Raw genomic sequence first — 27,553 nt, 5'->3', positions numbered from 1 at the left:
ATGCTTAATACAGTCTCTGCACCGAAGGGCTTGCCTCATGTCTCTTCAGACTCGCCAGCCTCTTCTTATCTTCTCCCTGCGTGCACTAGAGGTTGTGTATGCGATTAGTGAACTATGCAGGAGTGGCCCAAGAATCTACCCCAGCACTGCCCTTGAGACAATGACATGTTTCGTGATTCTCGATTGACAGCTGTCAGTGTACTCTGAATGTATTTCTATTCCTCCACAGGACTATGACGCGACATGGCTGTTCCAAATGTTTCAGCCAATATCCTCTTTTTCGATCCTGCTCTATTGTTGTGGGGTTTTTGTCCATAACAAGGGGATAAGAAATAATATGCGACGAACGAAGACAATTGAATGGGATTGTTAGTTCCAGAAAGGTTGACAAGTCCAGTACAGAATCAAGGAATGTGAAAAGAAACACCAGTTCAAAGCCAAGGGTATCAATCATATCAAAAAAGGAGAAACAAGAAAGAAAAAAAAAGGGGGGGAAAAACTCATAGACCGAACGAGCAAGGGCCTCCCCACGAACAATTTAGCGGAACCGCCCATCTCCACCACTCGTTTCATCTAGTAATTTGGAAGATAAACACTGTCACCGGGTCGGGACCTCGGTTGACCCGCCATCCATGAACACCTCCATTCAATCAAGGTCCGTTCGCGATGTCAAAATGCGATAGGCACTTGAACCATGGGTGGGCATTGAACCCTGATCATCAACGGGATCTCAATGTCAGTTCAGCCGGGAGATTGAGCCTGGTTCTTGGCATAGAAGGCCACGCGGAGAAATTTAGAGAAAGCTCAGCTCGTCCTCGCTATCCTCCTCGGAGCAGGGGACCACTATCGAACTCCGCCTAGGGGACACTCGCGTGGTAGCAGCGGGGACGTAGGAAGTTCGAGGTCGCCCGGACCTTCGTGGCACCGTTCGATGGATCTGCTTCTCGACCAGTTCTTTCTCTACTCTTGGTGCCGACCGGGCGCCTGATCCTGGGATGGACGGCCCAGAGTCTTCGCTCATGTTCTTTTCTTTTCTGTTGATAACCACCACCTCGACCTTGGCTGGGCGCTTGGTTCTCGGGGGCGCAGATGGCTGGATTGAATTGTAATTTAACATCTGGCGGAGGACCCGACGGTGAGAAGAAACCGGTTCTCGTGACGGGGAGATGGGGGCAGGAGCAGCCCAGGATCCACTTTTGCTATGGAGGTCTTTATCGGGATTTTCCACAATAACAACAGGTGCCGGTCGTCGCCGTTTCGCCGGCTGCAAAGGAGAGGAATCAATCACATCAAATGTTCGTTTGGTCCCAATCGATGGAGGCGAGGACGTCAAGCTAGATGCAGCCTCTGTCGATCGATCTGATAGTAGCGGGCTACTGTCCGTCGAGCAGGGAATACATGAATTGGGCCTAGAGGTGGCCAAGACTCGCTGTCTCGGCCGAACCATAGGCACTGGATGAATCTTGACTGCTGGCGTGCGAGCAACCCACTCCCCGATGCTCTCTTCCCAGCGATATCCTCGTCTCGGTCCTTGATCTTCGGTGTCATCCGCAGATTCTGAGCTGACATCCTTCTGGCCCTGGAGAGAAATGACTGCCTCCTGGATTTCAACGGCCCACAGATGATCGTCGGGTTCGCCAGTCCCCTCGGCGAATTCCATAGCTGCCTCAACGGCAACGCGCCTGAGTAATGACGACAGTCCTACAGCATTCGTTATATAAGGGAGTCGTGAGACCATCTGCCTCACCTCTCGACCCATGTGAAGACGTTCATTATCCGTAGCGCTTCCAAAGCACCGGAAACTCTGTCGCATAAATGATGCCAGTTCTTTGATAAGATCCGAGCGAGATGCCAAAGCCTCGCAATATCGTTCAAGACATGCACTTGATGCTATCAGGAAATTCGTATCGCCCTTCAAGCCTGTGTCGTTACACTGTACAAGCCATGATGCCAGTAATACGCATCCACGTCGTAATAGTTGATGAGGTGTGAGAGAAGTCACATGGGAGAGTGGCTTTGATTCCATATCTCGCCCAAGCGTAAAAGAAAGGTAGTTGATAATGTGCCCAGCCTTTGTGCCATCCATGGTCTCAGCTACACCGGGCTGTCGCGACCGTGAGATATGCATGCCACAAAGCGCTGCCAAAAGGCTTGTCACATGGTTGCTCAATGCATCCTCTACTGGCACAGGACAGGGTCGGAAGGGGTCAGGCGTGTGTCCCATAGAAACAGACGACGCCCGGGTCTTTCTTCCACGAGGAATATGATTTTTAATAGAAAGCATTTTAGGCTTGGTCACCGTAGCTGTTGGGCGAAGATCACTTGCCGAGATGAGCACAGATTCAATTAATCTCGAGGCCGTTGCACAATCGTCATCTCCTTTTGAAAATGATATTGTGGCCCTAGTCATCCAACTAGTCCATGACTTAGTTGCCATCCACTCTGGGGGTAAGACTCCACGTAAAAGAAGTTGAGTGAGTTCATCAAAAATATAGGAGCGATGGGCTGGACCATTATGGGCATATTTTCGCAGCAGCCGCACAGGGTCTCCTGGCTTGATAATGTCAACGGAAGGCTTAAGGGCAGTAGGATGTGGATAGGTCGTGCATGTAGACAAAAATTTCGAAAGAAGGGCCTCGCATGCATCTGGTTCGTGATATCGACACTTTTCAATCAACATGCAGGCAATTGGATCGGTCAGCCATTTGTTCGTTATCATCATGGACACTAGGTAAATGCCTTGAGCTCGAACTGCCTCACGAAGCGGTTTCCATCCTTTCCCGTGAGGTGCATAAAATGATTCCAATTCGGTAAGGTATGCATCGCACATGTCTTCATCTCCATCTGCATCCTGCTCGTTTTGTACATCCTGCTCACTAGCAATGAATTCAGGAAGGCGCCGAACCACCATAGACATAAGAGAACGTGCACCAAGGTAAGATTTATTGGATTCGATATTGGGTTGTTTGGTAATACGTGTGTTGCAAAGAAAATTTTGCAGGACGCGATCAAGGTTATGCGCGATGTTGGCGAATCCTGAGTCCCCGGATTGGTCGAGGAGTTCTTGCCAGGGACTTCTGTGAAGGGGGTACCGATCACGAAATGCTTGCAATTGTCCTTGAATTTTTGTTGACTTGGTTTGTTCCGCCGACAATTGGGATCGAGCACTTGAAGGGATGTCCCATCTTTTCCCGGTAATCACGGGTGTCGCAAGCTCTATTGCGCCAGGCAGAGTGCGAGAGGCCTCTGGGCTGTGCATAGATAGTCTAGATCGCCTCCTCCCTGCGTTCCCCAATCCCCGAGCTGAGTATTTGTGTCTTGTTCGCCGCTTGTCGGGCTTCTGGCCTGGAATCCAGACTGGGTCATCTTCGTCCGCGTCTGATCCGCAATAGTCGTCTCGCGCCTTCGTAGTCTCGTATGTATTAGGTTCATGCGTATTTACGATTTTTGTCGTATCTGAATTGCTCGATTCGGTCGCAATGATCGATAGGGTTTCTTGGTGCTTCTCTAGTCGGCGATAGATAGAGGTCAAAGGTCGCAACACGCGGTTTGCCCATCTTGCCGTAGCTTGGACGTCATCCATCGAGAATAAAAGAGATAAGTATGTCGAAATAAGTTATAAAAATGCCAACGAGGTTATCAGCAACACTATCAAGGGATTCAGGAGGGATTTGGGAGGGAGCTTCAGGCGTACTCGAGCAACCAGGTCTTACCACCGACACTTCAATGAGGCATGCATGGTAACCACGGTACGAAGCCTCTAATAAGTCCCTACGACCCCACGTAATTGGCCAGCACTTAAAAAAAAGAAGATACTATCAGCTGCATCTCAAAGAACATAAAATAAAGGTCGTGATAAGGAGGATTCAAGGTGGAGCATGAAATGCGACGATCGGACGGAGAATCGGAGGAGCAAAACAAAGTAAACAACGGGGGGCTCCCGAAGGCGGTCAGGCGTTAAATCCGTGCCCCATGGCCCCCTTCAATCAATGCTCTGCACTTCGGTCAAGCGACAGAGCCATGACGCTCTAGACTAAAAAAAAAATATCGAGACGAAATTGAGATCGAAAGAATCTATTAATAGCCCCAAGCCAAATTGCAATAAGCAAATTTCTTACGTACAGGGAGCCGTCGTATCGTAAATGCACGTCAAGATGTTGGGGCATATAAATACAACAAGTCCACGCTCCCATTCACTGCCCAGGACAAGATCAACAGGTCCAGAAAACATAAAAACAAAGAGAGGAGAGATCTAAATAGTACAAAAGTTTTCCGTTCATCAAGCCGAACCGGGCCGCCTTCCGAAAACGATCATGGAGTATTTTATTGTTAAGACAAGAGATGGCCAAGAAAAGAAATTGAAAAGCTGAAAACCCCCGGAGTTGGGTTGGGTCAATTTAAACCCTTCAAAAAACACATAGACCACTGCTTACATTTAAGCCTTGGACTGCTTGGAGCCCCGGAGCTTGGGGTTGGCAGAAGTACGCTTCTTCGTCTTGGACCGGGAGGAGCTATTGTCACCACCCTCGATGAACTTCAGCAGCTCATCGATGCTGCGCGAGTCCAAGGAAGAACCTGAGGGACCAGCAGTTCCGGCAGTCTCAGGTGCAGTCTGGCCAACCTGGGGCTGGACGCGGGTGCCCATGGTAGACGCACGGGGGTTAATGTTGATACGACGGAGACGACGCGCCTGGATGTCCTTGGCATGCTTCGCGATAGAGACAGCATTCTGGGTTAGCTGCTCGAGCCAAGTCTCAGCTTCCTTGGTGTTGCGGTCCTCAGGACCCAGCTGAGCAAGGAAGATGTTGTAGGCATCGCGCATCTTGCCAACGGCAGCCTTGGAGTCCTGGTCAAGGGCCAATGCCTGAGCAAGCTGGAAAAGGATGGTGGCAGTGTTGATGGACTGTTTACCAAACAGGTCCTCGCAAACAGAGAGTGAGGCCTCGAACCACTTGCGAGAGTCGGAGTATTGCTTCAGGTGCTGCAGCATCACGGCGGCGTTGTTCATAGTGGTGATCGAGTCGGGGTGGTTGGCACCATAGATGATCTTCCACAGATCCATAGCATGCTTGATATACACCAAAGCAGTCTTGGTATTACCGGAGGCATGCTCGAATAGACTCAGGTTGAGGTAAGCCAGGATGGTATCAGCCGAGTCGACACCCAAGGTGCGCTCAGTGACAATGACAGCCTTGCGGGCCAGTTCCACGGCAGCCTCCTTCTCATCGGTCTGATAGTAGAGCATGGAGAGCTGGTGGTACAGCTTGGCAACCTCGGGGTGAAGGATGCCGTAGATCTGTTCATGAAGAGACAGAGACTCCAGAATGAGCTCCTGGCCCAATTGCTTCTGGTTCTGCATGAGTGAGATACGACCAGCCTCGAGGGCCTCCTCAGCTAGGGCGCTACGCGGAGCGGCATCCTTGACAAGGGGTACGACATTCAGAATGTCATCCACTGTGATGGAGGTAGCAGGCAAGGTCTCCACCACAACACGGGTCGGGGACTTGTTGTCACCGCCCTTCTTTTTCTTCTTCTTCCCATCATCCTGGTTAGTCTTGGGGGCACCGTTAGTGGCCGGAGCCTGCTCCTTGACCTGGTCCTTGGAGAAAGGGAAGTCGCGAGCACCAAGCTGGAGACCCAGCTTAATAGAGATATCGCGCAGCAGCTGGAGGTGGCGCAGGGAGCTAACCCATCCCTTCTCCAATGAGTAGCGGTAGCGGATAGTGATCTGCTTCTCAATCTCAGTGCGGAGGGACTCGGGAGTAACCTTCTCGAATGAGAAGTCACCCTCAGGGTAAATCTCACGCAGAGACTCGTCAATCTCAGGGCGAGGGGAAGAGTTGACATCAGTGCCCAGCAGGCAGTTCAGCAGATGAGCAATGCAGGAGGTGACAAAAGGAGCCGGGACATTGCGGAGGTAGTTGTTAGCAACGTGCTTGAAGGCACGAGCAATCATCTCCTGAGTCAGAAGAGTGGAAAGAGCCTGAAGGCGGGATCCCTTCTCACTCGATAGCTGTGCCAGTTTACCCAGGTAGCGAACGTTGATACCGCGCTTGTGCAGCAGCTGAGTCAAGGACTGACCATCCATAGGGAAGCCGACATCGCCATCGTGGAGGTCCTGAATGAGATCGGGGATGATCTTGGAGCGAAGGTGGTCGCAGGCGTCACGCACTTCCTTCTCATCCTTAGCCCACTGTTCCTTCTCCTCCTGAGTCTGAGGAACCTGTCCACTGAAAACGTCAGGGTTGAGAGAGAGGTTGAAGCCGGAAATGTCAACCCGCTCCTGATCTTCGCTCTTTTCCTCGGCGCCCTCTTCAGGCTTCGGTTCTTCGGCCTTGGCGGCACGGCGCTTCTCAACTTCAGCCTTGACATACTGGCTCATCTTGTTGCGCCAGTAAGACTCAACCAACTCCAGTCTGAGCACCGACATGCGGTGTGGATAGGCCTCACTACCTTCCTCCTCTTGCCAGAGAGCATCCAGAGGGGCGACACGATACAAGTCAAGAACGTACTTGCGTCCATCGGTGCCAAGGAGACCCTTGGTCTCAACGCTGCCTTCAAGATCGTGACGCTTGCCATCCTTGTCCCAAACCGGGTGCTGCTTAATCCGAAGAGCCTTAGACAGCTTCTCGAAAACGGGCACGAAGTCGGAGTGGGTTGCCACAACCTCCTTGCCCTCAACACCACCATAATCGATCTGGTGTTCGCCAGGCTCACGCTGCTTGAAGATACCAGGCACAATGCTCTGTCCAACAATACGCTTGCCGAGGTAGTCAACGACGACAGTTCCGGGAGTGAACAATCCCTGAATATCAAGCTGGTTCACGGCCTTAATACCCAAAACATCCTTACCCACAGCCACACGAGCAGCCTCATCACCACCCTCGGAGGTGAAAGTACCAACGCCGTCGGCACCGAAAGAGTAGAAGATATTGTTGTAGACAAAGATCTGAGCATCCCGGGCCTCGGTAGGGTTCAGAGGAGCAACCTCACCTCGGGCGACCAGGATGGCACCACGGGCAGCAGCCTCGTTGTAGTCAGCGAACAGCTTCGAGGTAAGGCGTTCACGGAATACGCGGTCCTGGACAGTATCACGAGGCAGCTCGCGGGTTGTCTGGAATTCCTCATTCCAGTCACGCAACGTCTCGGCGTTGTCCACGCCAGAGATCAAGTAGCTTTCCTGAGACCGGGTGATGTCAGCCTGGTGGGTGTTTAGGCTGGAAGAGGTCGGAGTGACAAGCCATGGGCTATTGGGGATGGCATTCTGGAATGGGAAGGTGGTCAGGAGGTCCTTCTGATTGTTAGACTCCTGCAAAGCCTCGAACGAAGCGTTGAATGAGGGAGACAGCTTGGAGATCAGAGTAAGGAGAGAGTGGGCACTGCCGTTCTTGGCAATGGTCTTCGGGAAAGGATCGAAACGGGTGTTTGAGCACTTGTTCACAAAGAACCCAGAAACGTGAGAAGTGATTTGGAACTGTTCACCCTCGTTAGTGGTGACCTGCAGATAGAGCAGATGACCCTTCTGTCGGAGGTGATAAGGAGCCGGGTTCCATGGCGAGAGCGAAATCGACTTCACGGTCTTGGGGAGAGGAGTCTGCGACTGGGGCAGGATAGTCTGAAGAGAGGAGGGACCAGTCAAGTTGTACTTGGTGAGCGAATGATCCTTCTCCGATTCGCTGGCGCGCACAGCCTCGGCGGAGATCACATCGTGAAGGGACAGACCGGCAGAAATACCGTGCAGTGTGTCAACACGGTCACCGGCAGCGCCAACGAGCTCCCGCATCCGCACAACGTGCATCCGGGCCTCCTTCTCGGTGTAGGGATCCTCCACCAGCACAATCTCGGAGTTGGCCTTCAGGTCGGGAACCTCGGACAATTCGACAAAGTCGTTGATACGAGACCCGTTGAACTCAAGGTGGAAGCACGTGTACTGGAAAGTACCGGGCAGCTCGACAATCGATTGACGGACATCTTGCACTTGTTCTTGGCTCGAGACCTATAGGAAAAGGGACAAGGTCAGAGGGGATTGTCCGTCCAAGTTTGCCATGATCGAATACTCACCATCACCTGGATCTTGTACGGTTCATGAGGAAGCTTCACAGAGATCTGGAAGAGACCTTGACACTAGTCAGAAACAAATGCCCGCGCCCTAGCTCCGATGATGCCACATACCACCTGCATTGTCATCCTCCGCAGCACCTTCGGTGTGGTTAACGGCAGTCTGATCTTGCGAATCCAGAGCAACCTCTATTGTACGATTAGAACTTGTCATAAATGAGGGTTGCCATGGTTCTGTATGCTTCAATCTGAAGGCATGTATGTGTCGAGGGGCGGGCGGACGGACCTTTCGAGTGCTCCAATTCCCCATTGGTTTGAGCCATGGTGTCTAATAGATGATTAAGATAGCTTGAGCAAAATCAATTTGCGATCAATAGCTATCTCACGGCCGCGAAGCGGAGAAGAGACACAATAATGGATTTGGGCGGGAAGAGAGGATGAGGACCTGCGGGAATTCGGCAGAGAGAAAAAAAATGGAAAAGAAAAAAAGGGTCGCTATGGTACAATAAGGAGCAGGGTAATTGAAGCAATAAAGCCAAAAAACCCCGTACCCCAGAGAGATGCAAAAGAAAATCGTCCGGTGTAAGTGGGAACGGCGGTTGAACGGAGGAGAAAATTTCGCGGATGCGGCATACCCTCGGAAGTGCTCGGGCGGTGGGTTCGGGGAAGTCACCGCGGAGATTCTGCTTCTCCACACAACTTGAGAAAAAACCCACGTCATGGTCGGGGGGTGCAGACCCTTGCACAATTCATATAAATCAACCCAATCAAAGATGTCCCATTCCCTCATGAATCTTAACTATGGAATTCTACTGCCGGATGATCGAGAAGATGGAGCATAGTAGTTCTGGCCATAGTTCAATATTGGTGCCTCAGGCTGAAATGGGCTGAGAGCTGAGACGCGAAATATCCTGCTGATTGTTAGGGTTTAGCTCTAGTACTTGAACAGCTCTTTTCATTGTATCCGATAAATCAGTCCGTTCTTCAATTCATAAGATTTTGGGACTGAGCCTGAGTTCCAGATGGACCATTCCTTGCGGTGCAAAGAAAATCTCGTTTGATGTCGGAGGTACTTCCCACAGATCAACCCTTTCGGTTGACGGCCATGGAGAAACACGCTAAAATCCTCAACATAAGTAGTCATGATTTGGAGAAATAAATATTCACTAAGAGGGGATGTAAGGATGAACTGGCGATTTTTATTACATTATGTCTGCTCTTATATTAACTTGAGTGATATATGAAAACTGGGGTTAATATATATAATCTGTCCGGGATGGCCCCTACACAGAAAAAAAAAAAAAAAAAAAACAAATTATAGGTACTTGCATTCACGACATTGCACAGTCTTTCGAACTGGTATCTATTATCCTTGAAGCATCCTCGATCAAACAAAATTCAAAAATTCTCGTATTATTCAACAGTTCTATCAAGTCAGAGGCGCCACCAAGTGCCCAAACTATTGCCAAGCCGCGCACTGTCGAGGCTGGACTTCTCCACTGCGACTAAGCCACAATGCCTTCCACTCCACCCTTTCCTCTGTCGCTTCCATTCAGCTTCTCTCCAGTCTTTCTTTACTTTTGTCGTTTTGATTCTTCTCCTTGTATCTCTTTTCATATACCAACAATTTTGGGGTTCTTATCCCTGTCCATTCTCTTTTCCCTTTGACGTGGACCCCCTGGCGGTGTGGCATTGACCCGCAAAGCGTCTATAAGCGCCTAATATTGCTGTGATCGTTGAAGAAGCGCATCAGATCGACATCACCTGCAGATTGACGTGCCGTGGCGTGTTTTAGGACTCAAAGCACTGGAGCATCTATTCTGTCATTTGGACGCAAAATATTACCGAGTCATTTTGCCTAGATAAACATCGAATTCAAGATGCCATGGAGCCGACTTGCACAGCCCCTGGCATCCTCTGCCCGACAGGGCCTGTCCAGACCCCTCAAGTATAGCGGAAGATATGTGCCGTATGGGTTGAAGCGGTTCAACTCTTCCAGCCCGCAGAACACGGGCCAATACACACCTGATCCGACTGACCAAAATGACGGGGACGATGACAAGGGCAAAGGTCGCAAGAATGACTCTGACCCCAATTTGAAGTCCACAATTCTGAAAATGCTTGAGACGGCAGCTACAACCGCAGCGTCAATTGCAATTCTGGGGTAAGAGTTTCCCCCAATCTAATATATGGCTACCTTACCTCGAAAAAATCCAGGCTAGGCATACTGACATGGACCGTCTAGAGCGGCGGGTTATTCATACCACCAATACTACAAGTACTTGATCCTGGATAAAATGGACAATGCATTTAAACCAGGTGATCCAGCCCTTGAGGTTGCCGGAGTTGTGTCCGGAAAGCACCAGTACCGCCATGAGGAACACTGGGTTGTCAGAGACGAGCAGCCTCACATTGATGACATTGTATCCGGGAAAACTAGTGGCCATTACTATCTGATAATCGGCGAAAAGGGCACTGGAAAGACCTCCATGCTCCTTGAGGCCATGCGCAAGATCAACGGCAACGCCTGCGCAATGTTTGAGGCTCACGCCGATTTGGAAATCTTCCGGATTCGACTGGGCAAGGCTTTGGATTACGAATTTCACGAAGAGTATGCCCATCTTTGATTTCAATCCGATTTTTTGATGTCTGGTTCTAACAAATATCTCCAGCTATATTGGCAGTTTGTTCAGCATCCGTGGCCCACGGGATACTACGGCACTCCTAGATATCGAGCGAGCTTTCAACAAACTGGAGAAGGTCGCGTTAGCAAGAAGACGACAAGGCTCGCAGCCATTGATCCTCATCATCAATAGCACTCATCTGGTTCGGGATGATCATGATGGGCAGGACTTGCTTGAGATGATCCAACAGCGCGCAGAGCAATGGGCCGCGAGTGGCCTAGTCACAACTAGTAAGTCGCCCAAATAGTCCTTCCAGGAGAGCACGAATCGCTCATTAATCACCTCCAAAGTCCTTAACAGTGATGATTACTGGGTCTATGAGCGGCTGAAGCGCTACGCGACTCGTATGGAGGTTGTTCCGGTGACCGATTTACCCAAGGATAAGGCGATGGCTGCGTTGAAGAGATACCGCAAGCAGTTCTGTCACGAAGACCTGCCAAGTTCAGTGCTCGAGCAGGTTTACGACAGAGTAGGCGGTCGGCTTTCCTTTTTGAACAGAGTTGCCAAGTCTCCAGACGTGATGAAGACCTGTCAAGAGATCTGCCGCGCCGAGAAAGTCTGGCTCCTCAACAAGTGCTGGATTCTCGGTAAGGAGATGGATGACGATGTGATGGATGAACAGAAGTACTCGGTATGTAGCCGATTTCTACACAGAGTGTCATATCGTTGGCATCATACACCTTGCTAACTCTTTCTACCCAGTCTGCGGCCATGGTCCTCGCCAAAGCCTTGGTTGACCTTGAAAACAAAATGGAACAGATCTACGACCCTGAAAAAGGTCACATTCTCCCAGAGATTCCTCTTCATGAAGCCCGTGAAATCATGACCCGGGCCGATTTTATCCAGTCTTATGATCACGAGAATATTTTCACCATTGATTCACGTGCTATGGTGCGCGCGGATTCTGTGCCCATGCAGCGTGCATTCCGCGAGATCTGCGCAATCGATGGATTCGACAAGCACTTGGATGGAACTCTGGAGCGCATTGGTGACATTGAGAGTCTCGGCCGCACGCGTGAGCTGACTATCAAGGACCTATGGGACCAAGGTAAATATCGGATCGTGGTTAAGGACCCTAAGGGACGGGAGAGCGGGACCGTAGAATTCGCTGTGGCCGAGCGTGAAGCTGGAGATGAGGAGGAGGATTGAGCCTTTGGGCTGTGAAGTATGTACTATTAGTGTTATGTTATCGCTTTGACGTTCATACTTGGAGGTTGTACACTATTGTAACTTGCCGAATTTGACGCGACCTTGGAAACCTCCAGTAGTGACATCATCACGCCCTCACCGCCGACCACAACATTCATCTTTCTTACCTCTTTCTTCCTTGCACTGGGCTCTCATTTTTACCTCTTCAAGTGCAATACCTGCAAGCGATCCCGTTAAAGCTCGACAAATGTCTCCGAAGAAGCGCACATTATCCGCCGGGAGCCAGGTCCGTCCAACCCCGGACCCCAAAGACCCGAAGGACGCCTTGATGGTCCTTGCGCCGACAACTCGGTTGGCGCGCATCCCCTCTCCCGCTCGATTCCTCCTCGTCGCTCTGGGCAGTCTGGTTGTGAGCTCGGTTCTCTTCACGCTTACGGCCAGTCTTACTCGCGGTGACCTTGGTCTGGTTAGCAAACACCTAGAGGAATGGTGGGAAGTGGGGGGCTTGATCGCGTGGAGGGGCGTGGAAGTAGGATTGGCGTGGGTGCTGGGCTTTGACAGTAAGTACAGGCTTCCTCTTCTAATGAGCTTTTTGATGGCGTCCTCGGAGAGGAAGGATATGGTGCTGATCATGGATGTTTTCAATCATGTCTAGGCTGGGATGTCGCTTCGTACCTGTTCTTAACCCACCTCCCTACCTACTCGCTGCTCTGGTTCTTCTACAAGGTGCGGCCCACCTCGGTCCTCGCCTCGTATGCGATTACAATCCTCTCGACCGTGATTCCATTTGCATTTTTGCGCCGATCCGCATCGGTCCACGATTTGTCTCATACTCCCTCCGACGCGATCGTGAACCGCGGGATTCTGCAAGACCGGCTGACCACCATCTATACTTCTCTGGCCGCGACCTCGATTTATAGCGTCATTTTGTACGCAAGCTATGCGTCGTGGCTTCCTGCGCAGCTTGTCGTGCATTTCGAGAGCATTCCCGATATTAGCGCTGCCCACGCCGGCCCTGCCGGCCTGCCAGCTCTCTTTCTGTCTCTAGTCCCGGCTGGTTATGCGGTACGTGATTTCTTATTCGTGAGCTCCACTGGTCGCTCTACGGCAAAGGAAGCAAAGCAACCTGCGAGTCGAGAGGGAGAATACTTAATTGTTGCTATCTATCGCAAGACGTGGTGCCAGCTATCGATGAAGACCAGAATTCTCGTGTCGCGTACTCTCATCCTAGCCACCGCAGTGCTGCTCAACACAACGGTGCAGGTAGCGGGTACTATTCAGAGCGTGTCTGTCGAGGGTGCATCCACCTGGGGCGCCATCTGGGCTGTCGCAACCCTGGCGACCGGCGCTACCTTTGGTTGGATCGAGGCTGTGGACGGTGTATAATATACGGGGTCCCATTTCCACAGGGTATTGAAGGGCTGAAGGAATCGACACGTCTTGATCGATTATTTCAGGCAGTACCTGTTGCTTGATGCAATTTTGTTCTATTCGGAGGACTTCTGTGTTTTACGCCTTGAGCTTTCTGTTTGGGTGAGCACTGTGGGAGTATACCAATGGCCCTGTTTTCTTTTTCTGACCCGCGTGATGTGTATTTCCTGTTTTGGATTTGTTTTCTCGGATTTTGTTTGCGAGCGTCAAAGTTGGCGCTGGTTTTCATGCCCATGTTATTGAAATTCGATACCAGTTCACATATGTATGATTTGCAATTCTATTTAACAACAGTATATATAAGCAAGGCCGCTAAAACTCTGAACTAAGTGACCCTATTCCACCCAGAGGGTATCTCTATCTGCGATGGGCGCTCGCAATGAAAAGCAAACAACTCAAAAAGACATAGACAGCAGACTCTTAGCGCAATCCCTCCGAAACCGGTCGGTTCATCTCCACTTCGTCGGACGAAAATCGCCGCTTTGATGAAGGACTCTCCGAGCTAGCGGGCAGCAGCCAGCCAGGATGAATGATGTTAAAGACCGCAACAGCAGCAATCATCATAGCTCCATCCAGCGCGATAAAGTACGACTCGTGGGTAATCAGGTACCCAGACCAACCTTGTGACAGCTCAATAGTACGATAGATACTCCGGACGTAGATGCAGATAACAGAGAAAAACATGGCGATCAGCAGAGGAGTCGAGCCAGGAAGGGTTTGAAGGAGGCCACGGCGCATGGTTCGACGAAGGAAGTCCGCGGCGCACAGCACAAAGATCGTCACTGAGAAGAGCTGGAACACAATGCCCGCCACCATGATATGAGTACCGGGTGCCGTATTGCCGTTGACCTTATCTGCTTCACCAGATGCCATGCCACCGCCGATAGCTTGGATGACTAGAGAGATTATATCGCAAGTGCAGAAGATCCAGAGGTAGAGGCTCGGCTTGAGGATGGACGATTCGCGGCCGAGGATTTGAATAAATCGACCTAGCAGGACGTAGATGCCTGCAGTGAAGAAGGTCGGGGCTGGCATGCCGGTTAGTGAGATGGGCCACTTAGGCAATGGGGAAAGGCTTGCGTGTGTTCGTCTGTTACTTACCAATGATCAGTGTAGAGATCTGCATTAGGAATGCTGTTGAATTATATGGGCATTTGGAAGACCAAGTACGACCGGCCCAACCGAGTATTTCCACTTAAAGCAGCATAATGTTAGTTTGATCGGATTCACATTCAACACCAGTATCAGCAGTGAAAAGCCCTACCCAGGCAGCCGATGCTGAACACAGAGCACCACCAGGTCCGCTTCCAGCAAAATTGCGCCGTATGGAGGATCATCGAAATACCGAACAGAGTGAGGTAGGCAATGCCTGCTGCTAGTGTTGGTACATAGCCATACGAAGTGCCCACGCCATCGATTTTGGCATGGCACCCTGTCGCTAAAAACTGTCGTTCCGACATAATGGGCGCTCGATTTATAGATACGGGAAAACCGCGCGGACCGGAATAGTTGATCAGAAGAAAAGGAAAGAAACGAGAAGTCGGTATGGCCTAAGCCAGAGTATGGAAATTGAAGTATGTCACGAGAAAGCGAAGGAGACAGCGGTGGATTCCCGAATTGAAATAGGCAATGAGCGGACGGGGAAAGCCGTTTGAATGTGCAGGGTCAGAGTTTGATAGGTCGTGGAAAGAGAGAAAGAAATCTGGGGCTGAGAAAATACGAAACAGTGCACTATAGTAAGAGGAGACAAACGAGAGGCGTCAGCATCCAAGGCGCAACGGCAGAAGTATTAAGGTTTGTATAGAGGCAGGCTGAGCCCCAAGGATGACAACCAAATAAGAGAAGGCTTGCGAGGTCGTGCGCGGCCGGAGGAGCCCCATGGATAAATTATATTGCATTTCTTCTGACACGTCCCACTATGACTCGCAAGATCTACGGGATTAGCACGACGCCCACGCACCGGAGGGTCCTCAATCCCGAACGGCGCTGGGAGGTTGCGGGCATCTCGCAAATGAGTGGCGGAGAAAACCTGAACAAGTGGGGGAATTCGCCAAAAAAAACATGGTGGCTCGGGGCGAGGCGGTGGCACATTTGGGATCCCATGGGAAAGTGACACCAAGCCAGGAACCCTGCGAAATAGCCTGGATCTGATAGGAATTCGGGCCGAACACCACGTCCGCCGGCGAACACAAGCTTGGACCTCGCAAGATCCTCTCTTTTGGGTTTAGCTTCACTAGAACAGGGCGGAGCCTGGTAGGCCAAGAATATCGGCCGCTAGACCGTCTAATTCCGATCCGACGCTTCCGCGTAGACTAAGCCTCGAAATTCCTGAAGGCGCTGCAAATCTACGGAGTGCATTTCGGAGATTGGTTGCCGGACGCCAGCTTCGGGTGTAACTCTGCCAATTACTGAGTGCTGACTTCGGATTCGGAACAAGGGATGAATACAAAAGCCTATCAATACCCTCCTTTGCAAGCTCTGGTCTCTGGTATTGAGTTGTGGCTTTTGGCTGACGAGGGCCGAAATGTGCTGCGCGCTCAGGCATCAGGCTGCAAAAATCGGTATTCGGGCTAATTGCTCCATGTGGCTGGTCGTCTAGGCCCCCCCGCGATTTGTTGGATGGATCTGACCGTGTCAATCACAAACAGACCCTGTCTCTGCGTGACGCCAAGGACCAAGTATTTCGAGACACGACGGTGAAAATCAAGATTATTGGGCTTCAATAGGGTGTAAGCACAAGCTGAGTTTCAAGGAGATCATTCCAATCAAACAGAGATTTTCTCCTCGAGCGCATTGATGTGCTGGTTCAAGACTCCAGTGCATTGCAAAGTATAAATGTCCAATATAGGATACGAAGGGGGATGCAGATGGAGATGAAAATGGCATCTCGGAGGACGGAGACCTCTTTGCGATGCTTTTCATCTGGACCTTATACCTACCACTGATGGGCCTGGTTGGTGGCTACGTGTTGCAAGCTTCAGAATCTTCAAATCATGGCTGGTTCTGGAACGTATTGGCCTGACCGCCCGAACCATGTTGGTAATTTGAGATAAACCCGACCAACGACTAGTCGAGAACCCAAGATCAATCTTGTCATTACAATTGTGCCCCGGCTCAGCGCCAATCAATTGTTGAATGGATTGTTCCAGCTGAGTTTTATGGGCTGCGCCGTGGTCTGGACAGAAATCCCACTACCAATGCGCAGGTTGAAATTATGTGATGCTCGAGCCCTCAGGTCTTGTTGCCTACACTTAAAAAATAGACCAAACACGCAAATTAGAGCTCTATAAGCTGGACTATACTGCTTTGAGCACGGATGGATTGGACTCAAGAGGCTATATCCGGGGTGAAAATGTGGTGGCAGCATTTTGCTCGTTGTTGAGATTGAAGCCTTGCTTTCGGAGAACGTTCTTAACTATTACGTGAATGGTGGCAGGTCATACGTATCATCGGGGTCTGAGAATCAGGTCAGTGCTGCGAAATGACCACATCGACTTCTGGGGCGGGAACTTGCCCTCGTGGTGACTCATGATATACTTCCTTGTCTCAACAATGTTGTGACCCAGTTCAGAATCCAGCTCCTGCTGGTGAATCCTGACTTTCTCATTACGTTTCGCCGCTCCACGCACTGCTGCTTGTGCAATGTGAAAACGTGATGTGCCGTTGACCAGCATCATATCAAATGGCGTTGTAGTGCTACCTTCCTCCATATAGCCTGCGATTGAAATACGCTCTAGGCGAGGTCGACCAAAGAGTAGACCTTGGAGCTCAGTTGGATAACCGTGATAGTTGAAATGAATGGGCTTGTCCGCTGTGAAGAGGTTGTCGAAAGCCTCGGTGGACAAGGCGTGGGGGTGATAACCTGCATTCTCAAGGATTAATAGGTCTGTGACGTTGACCACCCGAATACGCATGTCTGGCGCTCGCCGTCGCAGAATCGCTGCGGCTTTGATCACTTCAAACATTACCTCGACGCCAATACCCACAAGCACAACATCTGGATCCAGTCCATCATTGGTGCTACAGAACTTCCAGATTGAGGCGCCAGAGCGACAATGGTTCTCGGCTTCCTCTGGTGTCAGGTACACTGGGGTTGGTTGCTTGGAGCCCACCATCAGATTGATATAGTTCCTCGACTTTAAACAATGGTGCAGGGTCGTCAGAAATGTGTTTGCATCTGGTGGTAGGTACACCCGGGCGGCATTGGGTTTGAGCTTTAGCACAGACCCAATGAACGATGGATTCTGATGAGAGAAGCCATTGTGCTCCTGACGGGCCCAGGTGCTGGTCTCAATGTAGTTGATGCTGCTCACAGGGCAGTGCCATTTGGTCTCACGGGCCTGGGGGAAAGCAAATCTATAATGAGCAAGGTGAACCCAAAAGACACCAGACTTGAACTCACCAACTTGATGAACTTAGCATACTGCACCATCATTGTATGAATAATGTTAAGGAAGCTCTCATAGGACGGAAAAATGCCCACGCGGCCGGTCAAGGTATACCCTTGCAAGAAGCCCTGGCACATATGCTCACTGAGAACTTCAATGACTCGACCGCCGCGTGCATTGGCAAATTCGTCCCACTGGAGGTTACGGTTTGTGTCTTGAAACACAGCGTCGAGCTTGTTACTCTCTAGCTCATCTGGAGAGAACAGTCGAACGCTGTGCGGATTCTCTTTGAAGACTTCATTAATGAATCTTCCAATCGTCTGCATTGCACTTTCCCCGGCACCTTTCTTCGCACAAAACTTTTTCCAATCTGGCAGCTTCGGCGGGATGTATTTGTCGTACGCTTCAACACGTTGACCCAGCTTCTTCTCATTCTTTACTGGGATCACAGATTTGATCTCATCGATGATTTCGCCGTTCTCCGTAAAAAGCTCATTGGGTTTGTAATCCGAGAGCCATTTTTGCAACAAGCTCAATTGCTTCTTGTCGGATTTGGCTTTGGGTAACGGAACTTGGTGGGAATGGAAGGAGCCTTCGATGAATTCTCCATTGAGCTGCTTTGGCCCTGACCAGCCCTAAGACAAGGAGTGAGAAAACTAGACCGATGAAAGCTATGTTCTCAGCATACCTTTGGAGTTATCAGTATTAGCATTGGCCATCGAGGCTTTATTATTGGCTCTCCCGATCGAGCCGCCTTCTGGATATTGTGGATTTCATTCACTGCCCAAGTCATGGAGATATGAAGATCAGTATCGATATCATTGAGATTTTCCACAAACCGAACTTGATATCCATATCCGGTGAATAGGGCTACAAGCTCTTTGTGGTCCATGCACCCAAATATAGTGCGTTCGCTAATTTTGAAACCGTTAAGATGCAGAATTGGAAGGACAGCGCCGGACTCTTTTGGGTCTAGGAACTTGGTTGCATGCCATGAGCTATCAGTTGTCAGTGCTACTCTCGTCCACGAAGAGCATTTGTTGGACATACGTGGCAGTTGGTCCGGATTCGGCCTCTCCATCACCAATGATACAAGGAACAATCAAGTCAGGATTGTCCATGGCAGCGCCGAAAGACACGGCCAAAGCATAGCCCAGCTCTCCGCCCTCATGGATTGCACCTGGAGTCTCGGCATTGATATGGCTGAGAGAGATCGTCAGTGGCGCTGATACGTGATTAATTCAAGACCAAAATGATTGCCAGACCTTGGAAATCCAGATGTCGTACTAAATGTGGAAATGAGCCGATGCAGACCCTTGCCATCACGAGGATATTGGGGGTAGAATTTCTCCAGTGATCCCTCCAGCCACAAGGCAGCTAGAATGGCTGGTGCTCCATGTCCTGGTCCCACGACATATAACATGTCCAGATCCATTGTCCTGATGAGGTAGTTGAGGTGGGAATAAACCAAAATGAGACCTGGGCACGTTCCCCAGTGACCTATGAAATACAGTACATCAAATCAGTACGCATACGCAGCATTGTAAGACATTGCAAAGCACACATACCAAGCAATCTCGGCTTAATATCATCGGCCGTAAGCTCTCTCGTAAGCAGCGTGTTATCCTGCAAGAAAATCATTGCTGTGCGAAAAATCAATGGTCACCACAATGGACTTCTCTGAATAGCTACTATACAGTAGTTTCTTACCAGCAGCGATATAACTTGCCGCGCTTCGGAATTTGAATAAGGCATTACAGGCTTTTTGATCCAGAGACCTATTAGGAAGCTCAATTGCTAGCCTCTTTAGCTCATCAGGCAAATGTGACGGCAGAGATTGCGGATTAGGTCGGTCGATAACCTCGCCTGGCATATTTTCGCCGTTGATGGGATTTGAGTGAGCTGAGCAACACGCGATTAACACAAGTTTCAATGAAATCAGTCAAGTATCGCACGATCGAACAATTGATATGCAGAAGAGAGAAAAGGGTAAAGGGAAAACAACCAGCCGTGCCGTAAACAGAAGATTACCGAAATAATGGGTCATGCCATGCCAGCAGGGTATATGTATCCGCCGTGTTCCTCTCAGCTTCACAGACGTCACAACTTGTTCACGCCGTCCTGACGTCACCCCTCAAGAAATTGGCGACTGTCGCAAAATACTGGTTCAGTAGCAACCTCATTCTTGCGACAAATCATATTTTCAACGAAGCCGATCGTTACCATGGGGAAGTTTATCCTTGCCGTCAACGCCGGCTCGTCCTCCGTCAAAGTCACGTTCTATAGCTTCGCGAACCCCCGCAAGCCATCGCTGACGCTCAAGTCTCCGGTATCACTGCACCGCCACCCTCATTCAAGTACCAGAGAGGGCCTGTCAAAAGCAAAGAGGAACTCAAAGAGCCGCTGAAAACTCCTCAAGATGCGTTCAAATACATTTTGCAGCGTTGTTTCAATGATCCCGAACTATCCGAGGTTGCCAGTGACCATGATCTCGCGTACATCTGCCACCGGGTAGTTCATGGCGGAGACTATCGAGAAGCAGTCGAAATCAACGATGAGACTCTCCATCATCTCGAAGCCTTGGAAGACCTTGCACCATTGTATGTTCGGTTTCTTCTTTATCAACGCATCACTGATACACCCGTCTATCCATTCTGACTCCACTTAGACATAATTTCTCTGCACTGGAGATCATTCGGCTCTGTAGAAAAGAGCTCCCAAGTGTGACAAGTGTCACTTTTTTTGACTCCGCTTTCCACCAGACTCTCCCTGTCTACGTGCGCACTTATCCGATCGACCAGGAAGTCGCAAAGGCAAATGGGTTGCGAAAGTATGGATTCCACGGAATCAGTTACTCGTTCATTTTACGCTCTGTTGCCCAGTTTTGGGGGAAACCACAGGAGCAGACTAATTTGATCGCTATGCATATTGGAAGTGGTGCATCGATCTGTGCGATCAAGCAAGGGAAATCCATTGATACCTCGTAAGCGAAGTCTCAGGTGCGATAGTTGAGTCGAGAACTGACACCTCCATAGCATGGGCCTGACTCCTCTTGCTGGATTGCCTGGCGCAACGAGGAGCGGAGACATTGACCCCTCGTGAGCAGTTTCTTCAATTTTGGCTTGGGGCCTCGTGTAGAAGAATGCTGATGAAGCTCACGGTGGCAGACTAGTTTTCCACTATACCAATGAGGCGGGCAAGTTGAGCCCCGCTAGCACCAAGGAAATGCACATAAGCACGGTATTCAATCTATAAACTCGGCCTGTTTAAAGCCAACGCACTGACCTAGTCCCCCTTGGGGGTTTTAGGCCGAGGAAATCCTCAACAAGCAATCCGGTTGGAAGGCGTTGACCGGCACAACCGACTTCGCTCAAATCGCAGTCGAGAATCCACCGACCGAGGCGCACAAACTTGCCTTCGATATCCTTGTGGATCGCATCTTGGGATACATTGGTAACTACTATGTAAAGCTGGGTGGGCAAGTTGATGCCCTGGTCTTTGCTGGTGGCATCGGTGAGAAGAGCGCGCTCCTGCGCCGTGTTTTGTCAGAGAAATGCCAAAGTCTAGGCGTCGCCATCGACTCGGAAGCTAACGACAAGGGGCCGGGAGATACTGAAACTGTAATGGATATCTCCAAGGAATCCGGTAAGGGGCCTCGGGTGTTGATCTGCCAGACCAATGAACAGGTGAGCTACCCCATCTGGAGGCGGGGGAGGGAGCATATTGTTTGCTAAGCTGATGATTCCTCGCAGTTTGAAATGGCATACCACACTGTTTGTTCGCGATCTTGAGAGGAGTCGATTTGGAATGAGAAACAGTGTATGTGTACGGCGCAATCAACTACAGTCCGAAATAATAAAAAAAACCTTCTGTAGATAATTCCAAATAAAATGTGATAGGTTCACATTTGATTTTTGACAGCTGCCGAGAAGAACGATGACTGGTGGACAAAGTACATGTCAAGAACTGGGTGCGTCCAAATGGGTCTTGGGAGGGCTTAGAATCTATCTTCAAGAACGCGCGCAGCGTCATTCAGGCTTTTTTGTGCATCTGTCAATTCCAATTCTTTGGTCATTCCTCATGTCGGCACAGCAGGGCCCTGCATACCAATGCATGCAAGCTCCGCCTAATCAGCGTATCTTGCTGAAGATCCAGGCGGTCGGAGTCGCCGTCAATCTTGTTCCTCGGGCTGCAGAATGCGAAAAAGAGGAATGATATGACCCATCACCTTGCACCTTGCCCCGGTTGTTCGGATTCGACAGCTTGCATCGGGGGGAATCCTGTTCCCCGGTCCTCCAAGGTTCGCTGATCCCCTAGTGCAATGCACGATGCGGGAAGGGCGATTGCAAGTCAGGATCGCGATCGGGGAGGAGTAAAAAAGAGAATGGGGTCGATCGGGACCTTTGGTAGAATGTACTCTGTACATATGCCGCTGGACGATTACGGACATACTTTGAGGCGGCCAAGAGAAAGAGTGTACACATTTTAGTTGATACCAAGAGGTTTCAGAACGACATTGCCCGCAGCCATGTATCATCCGACATCAACCATCATCTTCCTCGTACAACTCGACCCTAAAAAAAACCCTTCTCCAAAACCAGATTATCTGGATGGCTCTTTACAACATCCTGCACCCTGATACGCCGGTCACTGCATGGATAGGGCAATGAGATTCAATGATGCAGAAAGGCACCATATATCAAGTCAGGCCACTACTAAATCTCAACAGGGGGAATCCCAAATTTGAGGCGATCAGCGCTGCACCCCGTTAAAGTGTTGTGCTTTGCTAAGAGAAGATAAATATGAGAGTGGGCGTATGTCATAGTGCAGAAGGGCTTTCTGGATGGCGTTGATTTGGTGATAAACTATGGAATAAGCCCCGAGGAGATATAGCGTATCGAGTGGTTCAGTGACTTTCCAGGGGATGCCAACCCAGGCTCCATCACAGAAAGACGCATCTAAAAAAGCGAATCTCCACTCACGGGCACTAGTGTGGCTGGAAACATCAGCCGTTATTTCTTGACTGGCTGCGGAATCCCTGGCGAGAACCCGTCCGGCCCCAAAAAAGCACTCTGTGGGGCGCTATGCGTCAAGTGTATCCGCATTGTACTATGTATGGCCCGATCTGAGTGAGATAGTCTGCCCCCCGTGCATCCCAAGGGGGGGCTGGGCAACACACGATGTGATAGACACGGTAAGATGCTCATCCAGGGGCGGTTGACCCGGCAGGGAGGAAAAGGAAGATGATCGCACCCGACAGGGTGGATGATGGGGCCGGCGATCGTCATCTGGCGGTGGCTGTTCCCTTTTTTTTTTTCTTCTATTTTTTTTCCCTCCTGGCACCTGCGGGCTGGTCAACTGCTGGGTCCAGGAAGGCGACACAGGAATCAGGAATGGAAGGCTGGAAGGGTGGGGTTAGGAAGATTGAGGCTGTCTCGTTTCCGAAAATTGGTGGACTTTATCCACACGGCTCATCTGGATGCTTTCCGGCTGGCTCATGATAGCAAGACGGATCCTTGCTCGCGGGTCTCGCCGTGGTGGTGTCAAGGGTGATCAGTTCCTGCCAGTCTATAGGAGCCAAGACAACAAGACAAGAAGAAGAAAATGAGACAGGGAGCATGAAAGAACTGAGTTGTGCTCCAAAAAGGGAACCGGCAGATCCTAGCGCTTATCGACAAAGCACAAGATGCCGGGGTGGAATGATCCCAATCAGCAAAAACGACACGGACCAGCCGGAAGTGACTGCACTCTAGGCTCTTCTATCGGCCTTCCAGAGACACACATCGTGGATCATAGACCATCCATCATAGGCTATCTAAGCAGAGGTTCCAGATCCCCGGGTGAGTGCAGCACTCTACCCCGTTAAGTGCAGGCCCTTGCGGAGTGCGGCGTACAGCGGAATACGCTCCAGACCCAAGCAGTGGAGGGCAAGTGGAGGAGAAGGGGCTTTCCGGTGGAGGGGCTCTGGATTCCCACTATATGCCCACTATGTTCCAGAAAGCTTCTGCAAATGGAGCTCTGTTTTGGCGAAATCCTCAATTCACACTAAGATCGGCCGGCTTTGCTTCCGCGCAGCCCTAGCACGCCACGCACAAGAGGACTTGCCCTATCCTAAAGGTGGAATTGCGTGTTGGGATGTTGCGAGGCGTGCTGGCGTAATTGGTGTATAGAGTCAGGCCAGCCCGGGCGTCAGGGGAGAAGCCCATAGGACAATGAAAAGACCGTCAAATTTTTGAGAGATTGACACATCGATCGACGTCTGTCAAAAAACAAGCAGAGGCCCCCAGTCGCTCTATTCCCGGCGCAAACATCCGGAATGCAGCCCCCCCCCCCCCCTCTATCCCATGTCTAGGAAGGATGAAATATTGTTGTTGTCTTTCTTTTTTCTCACTGCAACGCAGCTATCCCAAATCAAAGTGGCCGGCTGGGCTTCCGGGATCAAGTTTTCCTTCCCCTCGCTAACCCCTGCTCCAATGAGCGCCACCCTGTAGGGGTACTGCAGGTGTGCACGGAACCTGCGTTGCGGCCGACACTGTGTTATGCGGCGGTATATCGATCGGAAAATTGATGTCTATCGATACAGTGCATATGCAGCACAGGCGTCGAGAAATAAGATCAAATACAATAGATTCTCGTTGGGGAAGCGCTATAAGACACAAGACAAAGTATATCGCCCCAACCTACGAGTGCGTACCCGATGTTCGACGGATTAGGGGAATCAGGAAAGGCAGTTCATGCAGTCCAGCTAAACCTTGTTTCCGGGGAGAACTAATGCATCGAGCCGCACTCTGGAGACGCGTCGTTCAGGAACCCGCTGTGGCAAGCTCATCCGAGTGGATTGGTTCAGGGCTCGGCTGGAGAGCAGAGGAGGCAAAAAGAGCGACTGAAGGCCGAACCAAGGCCCTGGGTCAGGACCGTTGTGCCCAATGGATCACCCTCCGATTCCTTCAACTTCCCAAAGTTTCCGTGAACTCTGTATACATACGGGTCCCGTACTCCCGCCTTCGTACAGGTCTCCAGTTCAGCTTCAGGAACGGCTGAAGGTCCCCAACGGGGAAGACGGAGTCTGAGTCCGGCGCGGACGATGGAGTCCGTCAACTGGGGCCCGCCCCCTCTAATTGTCCAATAAGCACACTCAATGAGGTGATTGAGGGGACTAGAGAGTTCCAAGCACTTGTTCTCCCGTTTCTAGGGCCATTCTAGCTGTAATAGAGACGGGGTGTTCCCAACGTAATGGAGCCAGTTGCCGGGGGCCCACCAGGGACGAAAAGGAAGCTGGAGGGAGGTGGTTTCCCGGACAGTCGTAAAATATTTAATTTCGATCTCCTATTTTGTTGAAACACCCCGGCGGAGAAGCGTGGCGTGTCCGCATCGGGGAGGCTTTCAACCTAGTGCACTATTAAAAACCGTGAATTCCATCATTATTTGGGGGTCGGGAGGCTTGTCTCCCACGTACGACCCCACTGGGGATCAACCTGGATTCCCCTTCTGAAAGTCTCCGTTCTTCCCTGTCTAGCTTGGTGCTGGGCTATTGAGCCGATCCACTACGAATAGGAAATGGTCCCTGGGCGGAGAATAGGAGATAGAGGAGCGAAGGTGGAGGCTTGGGGGCAACACGAGGTGTGCACCACGGCAACCATTCAGGACCATTCAGGACCATTGATCATTCCAAACGATAGTGGACGTGGAGCCGAAGTATCACCACCCGTGTCTTGATGCTCGATCTCGCTAACGGCCCCGGAGGATATCCCGCGGTAGATCCCCGGGCCCGATTTCAATAGTGAGGGGGCGTGAAGAGACGATTGAACCCGATATCAGAACCATGGAAACGCAAAACAACAGTACGGGGTATAGTACGGGGTACGGAGGGACAACGGAAGGTCAATCTGGAGAGAGCGTTGCGTTCACTCCCATTTACGTCTAGGACATGGCTGAAACACAGCTTGCGAACCAATGGAGCAGGGTTGTTGGGGACACCTGGCGTGTAAGACTCGCACCAGGGCGTGACTGAGACTGTTCCGTCACGTACCAGGCCGGGTTTGGGGAGATGGGCAGGACGTGGCTGGATGGAGGATGACCGTAGCCACTCGCGCGGCTCCAGTGTGGCAAAATTCATAGGCTGACGCAACAGCTAGTAAAACACCCAAATCAGAATAGTAAAAAAAAATACCATACCCTTAATAAGAATAAGGGGGGGGGAGGATTATGGGGGTGGGGCCGGGGGGAAGCACCGTTCTTTGCAGCTCCCGGGTTCCTGGTGAACGGAGACAGAGAAGGAGTCCAGAATGTTTACAAATGGAGAATTTACTCTATGCTATCGACTGATGTTCATTATGGGGGCAGGGCCAAGTGGCCGTAGAATGACCAGAACTATATAGAGACCTGCCGTACATGCCGGCACAGCAGAAGTACGGGAGACTGATGGAGACTGATGATGGGCGGACCCATTGTACTACATACATACCTCTCCCTCTCCACCGTTCCAATCATTTGGGAGGCTAGAAAGCCTAGAAGGCCAAAAGAATGTTCATACGTAACCGAGACCGGGAGTGGGCGTGCTGAGGGTTCTGATTTGGTACATCGACTTGCCGTAACGATGGAGCCTTCGGTCGCTGGTAGCGCCCCTGGAGGCCCACCCCCTATGATGGAGCCCTTTGTTGCTCGCCCCAACGGGATCGGAAAGATGGTCTGGCTGATCGATCGGCTGGAACACGGGCGCTTCCCTACGTTGACGAAGTCAAGACAAGACATCCCCAAACCCATCACATGAGAAATTCGGAGGGGAGATGAGACAACAGGGGCCAATTCGGAGCTCAGAAACCACCCATCGGAATATCAAAGAAGAAGCAAAGTGACGACCGGATCACGGTTGGTCATCTTTAGACTGGACTTGTGACAGCCTGCCGCTCAGGGGAAAGGCGAATCGCCCATTTTGCTCGTCTCCCCCATTCGGACGATTCCATCGAAGGGGGCCAGAGTAAGGCTCCCCGAAATAGATCACACACCACAATCTATCTACCTCTAGAAACATCCCGGGAGGAGGCGGGGGCGGGCGGATGGAGAGAAAAACTATGTGATGGAGAGTTTCAAGGTGTCGATATCTCCTGGTGGTGGCTATGAAGATGTAGGCCGCGGCCTGAGTGGAGAGCAATCATTTCCATCAATCGGCTGATTGCACGGAGGACCGCCTGAGAGACCGAATGTCTGGACTTGATTACCTAGGTGATGTGAAATTTTGTCTGTTAGTTTAACTCGACGAGGAACCGGTGATGCACCATCTCATCCATGGGAACCTAGGCATCATATGTCAACAGCCCGGGGCCGGTGGCTGCCCCTGTGCGGCTTGCAAGGGCAGGTTTCCAACCTTCCTTGGGTAGCTAGGTCCGTTCCAGTTAGCTGAAGTGATCCGTCTGGCCGATGGAGCCCGACCACGCGAGAAGTCGCGACGATGACTAGTATAGCGCTAAGTTTACCCTACAGTTCGGATGGATCCGTTTTTTTTTCTTTTCTGTTCCTGCGGCTGCTCCCCCCGTCTGTCTCGCGGTCGTTTTTACCCCTTCTCCACTTACGCAGAGGACTGCCCGGAGACTCGGTTCCTCGCTGCCAGTGGAGAGCTCGCCTGGGTGTAGGTTTGAGCCTGCTCGGAAAAAGGGCGCTGCATGGTACTTTAGAGAAAGAGGAAAGCGTATCCGCAAACTATATAAAAATCAATCTCCAGTCGAGACTAATGTCTGTTGGATGTATCTCAGAGCCGATTGTGATGGATCGAAGATGGGATTTTGATTGATAGCAGCACTAAAAAAAAATCTAAAAGAAAAGAAAAGAAAAGAGGAAAGTAATCAG

General features: G+C 50.8%; 7 protein-coding genes across 7 annotated transcripts; 3 read left to right on the top strand and 4 right to left on the bottom strand.

Annotated features, from left to right (window-relative positions):
- Nucleotides 1-793: 793 nt before the first annotated feature.
- On the bottom strand, nt 794-3,583 carry N7462_002220 (uncharacterized protein; the record flags this gene model as incomplete). Its single annotated transcript, XM_057073946.1, has 1 exon — nt 794-3,583. One exon carries the CDS (start codon nt 3,581-3,583, stop codon nt 794-796), a length of 2,790 nt encoding a protein of 929 aa, XP_056937587.1.
- An 852-nt stretch (nt 3,584-4,435) lies between these two features.
- On the bottom strand, nt 4,436-8,381 carry N7462_002219 (translation initiation factor 3 subunit CLU1; the record flags this gene model as incomplete). Its single annotated transcript, XM_057073945.1, has 4 exons — nt 4,436-7,996; nt 8,062-8,117; nt 8,173-8,247; nt 8,345-8,381. 4 exons carry the CDS (start codon nt 8,379-8,381, stop codon nt 4,436-4,438), a joined length of 3,729 nt encoding a protein of 1,242 aa, XP_056937586.1.
- Nucleotides 8,382-9,938: 1,557 nt separating this feature from the next.
- Nucleotides 9,939-11,891, top strand: N7462_002218 (ATP-binding protein; the record flags this gene model as incomplete). Its single annotated transcript, XM_057073944.1, has 5 exons — nt 9,939-10,222; nt 10,304-10,669; nt 10,731-10,972; nt 11,033-11,373; nt 11,445-11,891. 5 exons carry the CDS (start codon nt 9,939-9,941, stop codon nt 11,889-11,891), a joined length of 1,680 nt encoding a protein of 559 aa, XP_056937585.1.
- A 247-nt stretch (nt 11,892-12,138) lies between these two features.
- On the top strand, nt 12,139-13,277 carry N7462_002217 (uncharacterized protein; the record flags this gene model as incomplete). Its single annotated transcript, XM_057073943.1, has 2 exons — nt 12,139-12,451; nt 12,547-13,277. The coding sequence occupies 2 exons, from the start codon at nt 12,139-12,141 to the stop codon at nt 13,275-13,277; spliced, it is 1,044 nt and encodes a 347-aa protein (XP_056937584.1).
- Nucleotides 13,278-13,742: 465 nt separating this feature from the next.
- Nucleotides 13,743-14,782, bottom strand: N7462_002216 (RTA1 domain-containing protein; the record flags this gene model as incomplete). The annotated part of the gene is made up of 3 exons (XM_057073942.1): nt 13,743-14,350; nt 14,424-14,516; nt 14,587-14,782. 3 exons carry the CDS (start codon nt 14,780-14,782, stop codon nt 13,743-13,745), a joined length of 897 nt encoding a protein of 298 aa, XP_056937583.1.
- A 1,986-nt stretch (nt 14,783-16,768) lies between these two features.
- On the bottom strand, nt 16,769-19,583 carry N7462_002215 (putative phosphoketolase; the record flags this gene model as incomplete). Its single annotated transcript, XM_057073941.1, has 7 exons — nt 16,769-17,662; nt 17,725-18,345; nt 18,399-18,708; nt 18,761-18,935; nt 18,998-19,210; nt 19,279-19,353; nt 19,421-19,583. 7 exons carry the CDS (start codon nt 19,581-19,583, stop codon nt 16,769-16,771), a joined length of 2,451 nt encoding a protein of 816 aa, XP_056937582.1.
- A 351-nt stretch (nt 19,584-19,934) lies between these two features.
- N7462_002214 (uncharacterized protein) lies at nt 19,935-21,501 on the top strand (the record flags this gene model as incomplete). The annotated part of the gene is given in 7 exon segments (XM_057073940.1): nt 19,935-20,067; nt 20,079-20,310; nt 20,379-20,693; nt 20,746-20,808; nt 20,878-20,950; nt 21,019-21,396; nt 21,463-21,501. 7 exon segments carry the CDS (start codon nt 19,935-19,937, stop codon nt 21,499-21,501), a joined length of 1,233 nt encoding a protein of 410 aa, XP_056937581.1.
- Between the last annotated feature and the right edge of the window lie 6,052 nt (nt 21,502-27,553).

The sequence above is a fragment of the Penicillium macrosclerotiorum genome (genome assembly GCF_028827735.1).
Source record: "Penicillium macrosclerotiorum strain IBT 26536 chromosome Unknown utg000002l_segment0_segment0, whole genome shotgun sequence".
Taxonomy (NCBI): Eukaryota; Fungi; Ascomycota; class Eurotiomycetes; order Eurotiales; family Aspergillaceae; genus Penicillium; species Penicillium macrosclerotiorum.
This window is presented reverse-complemented; position numbering and strand designations above follow the sequence as displayed.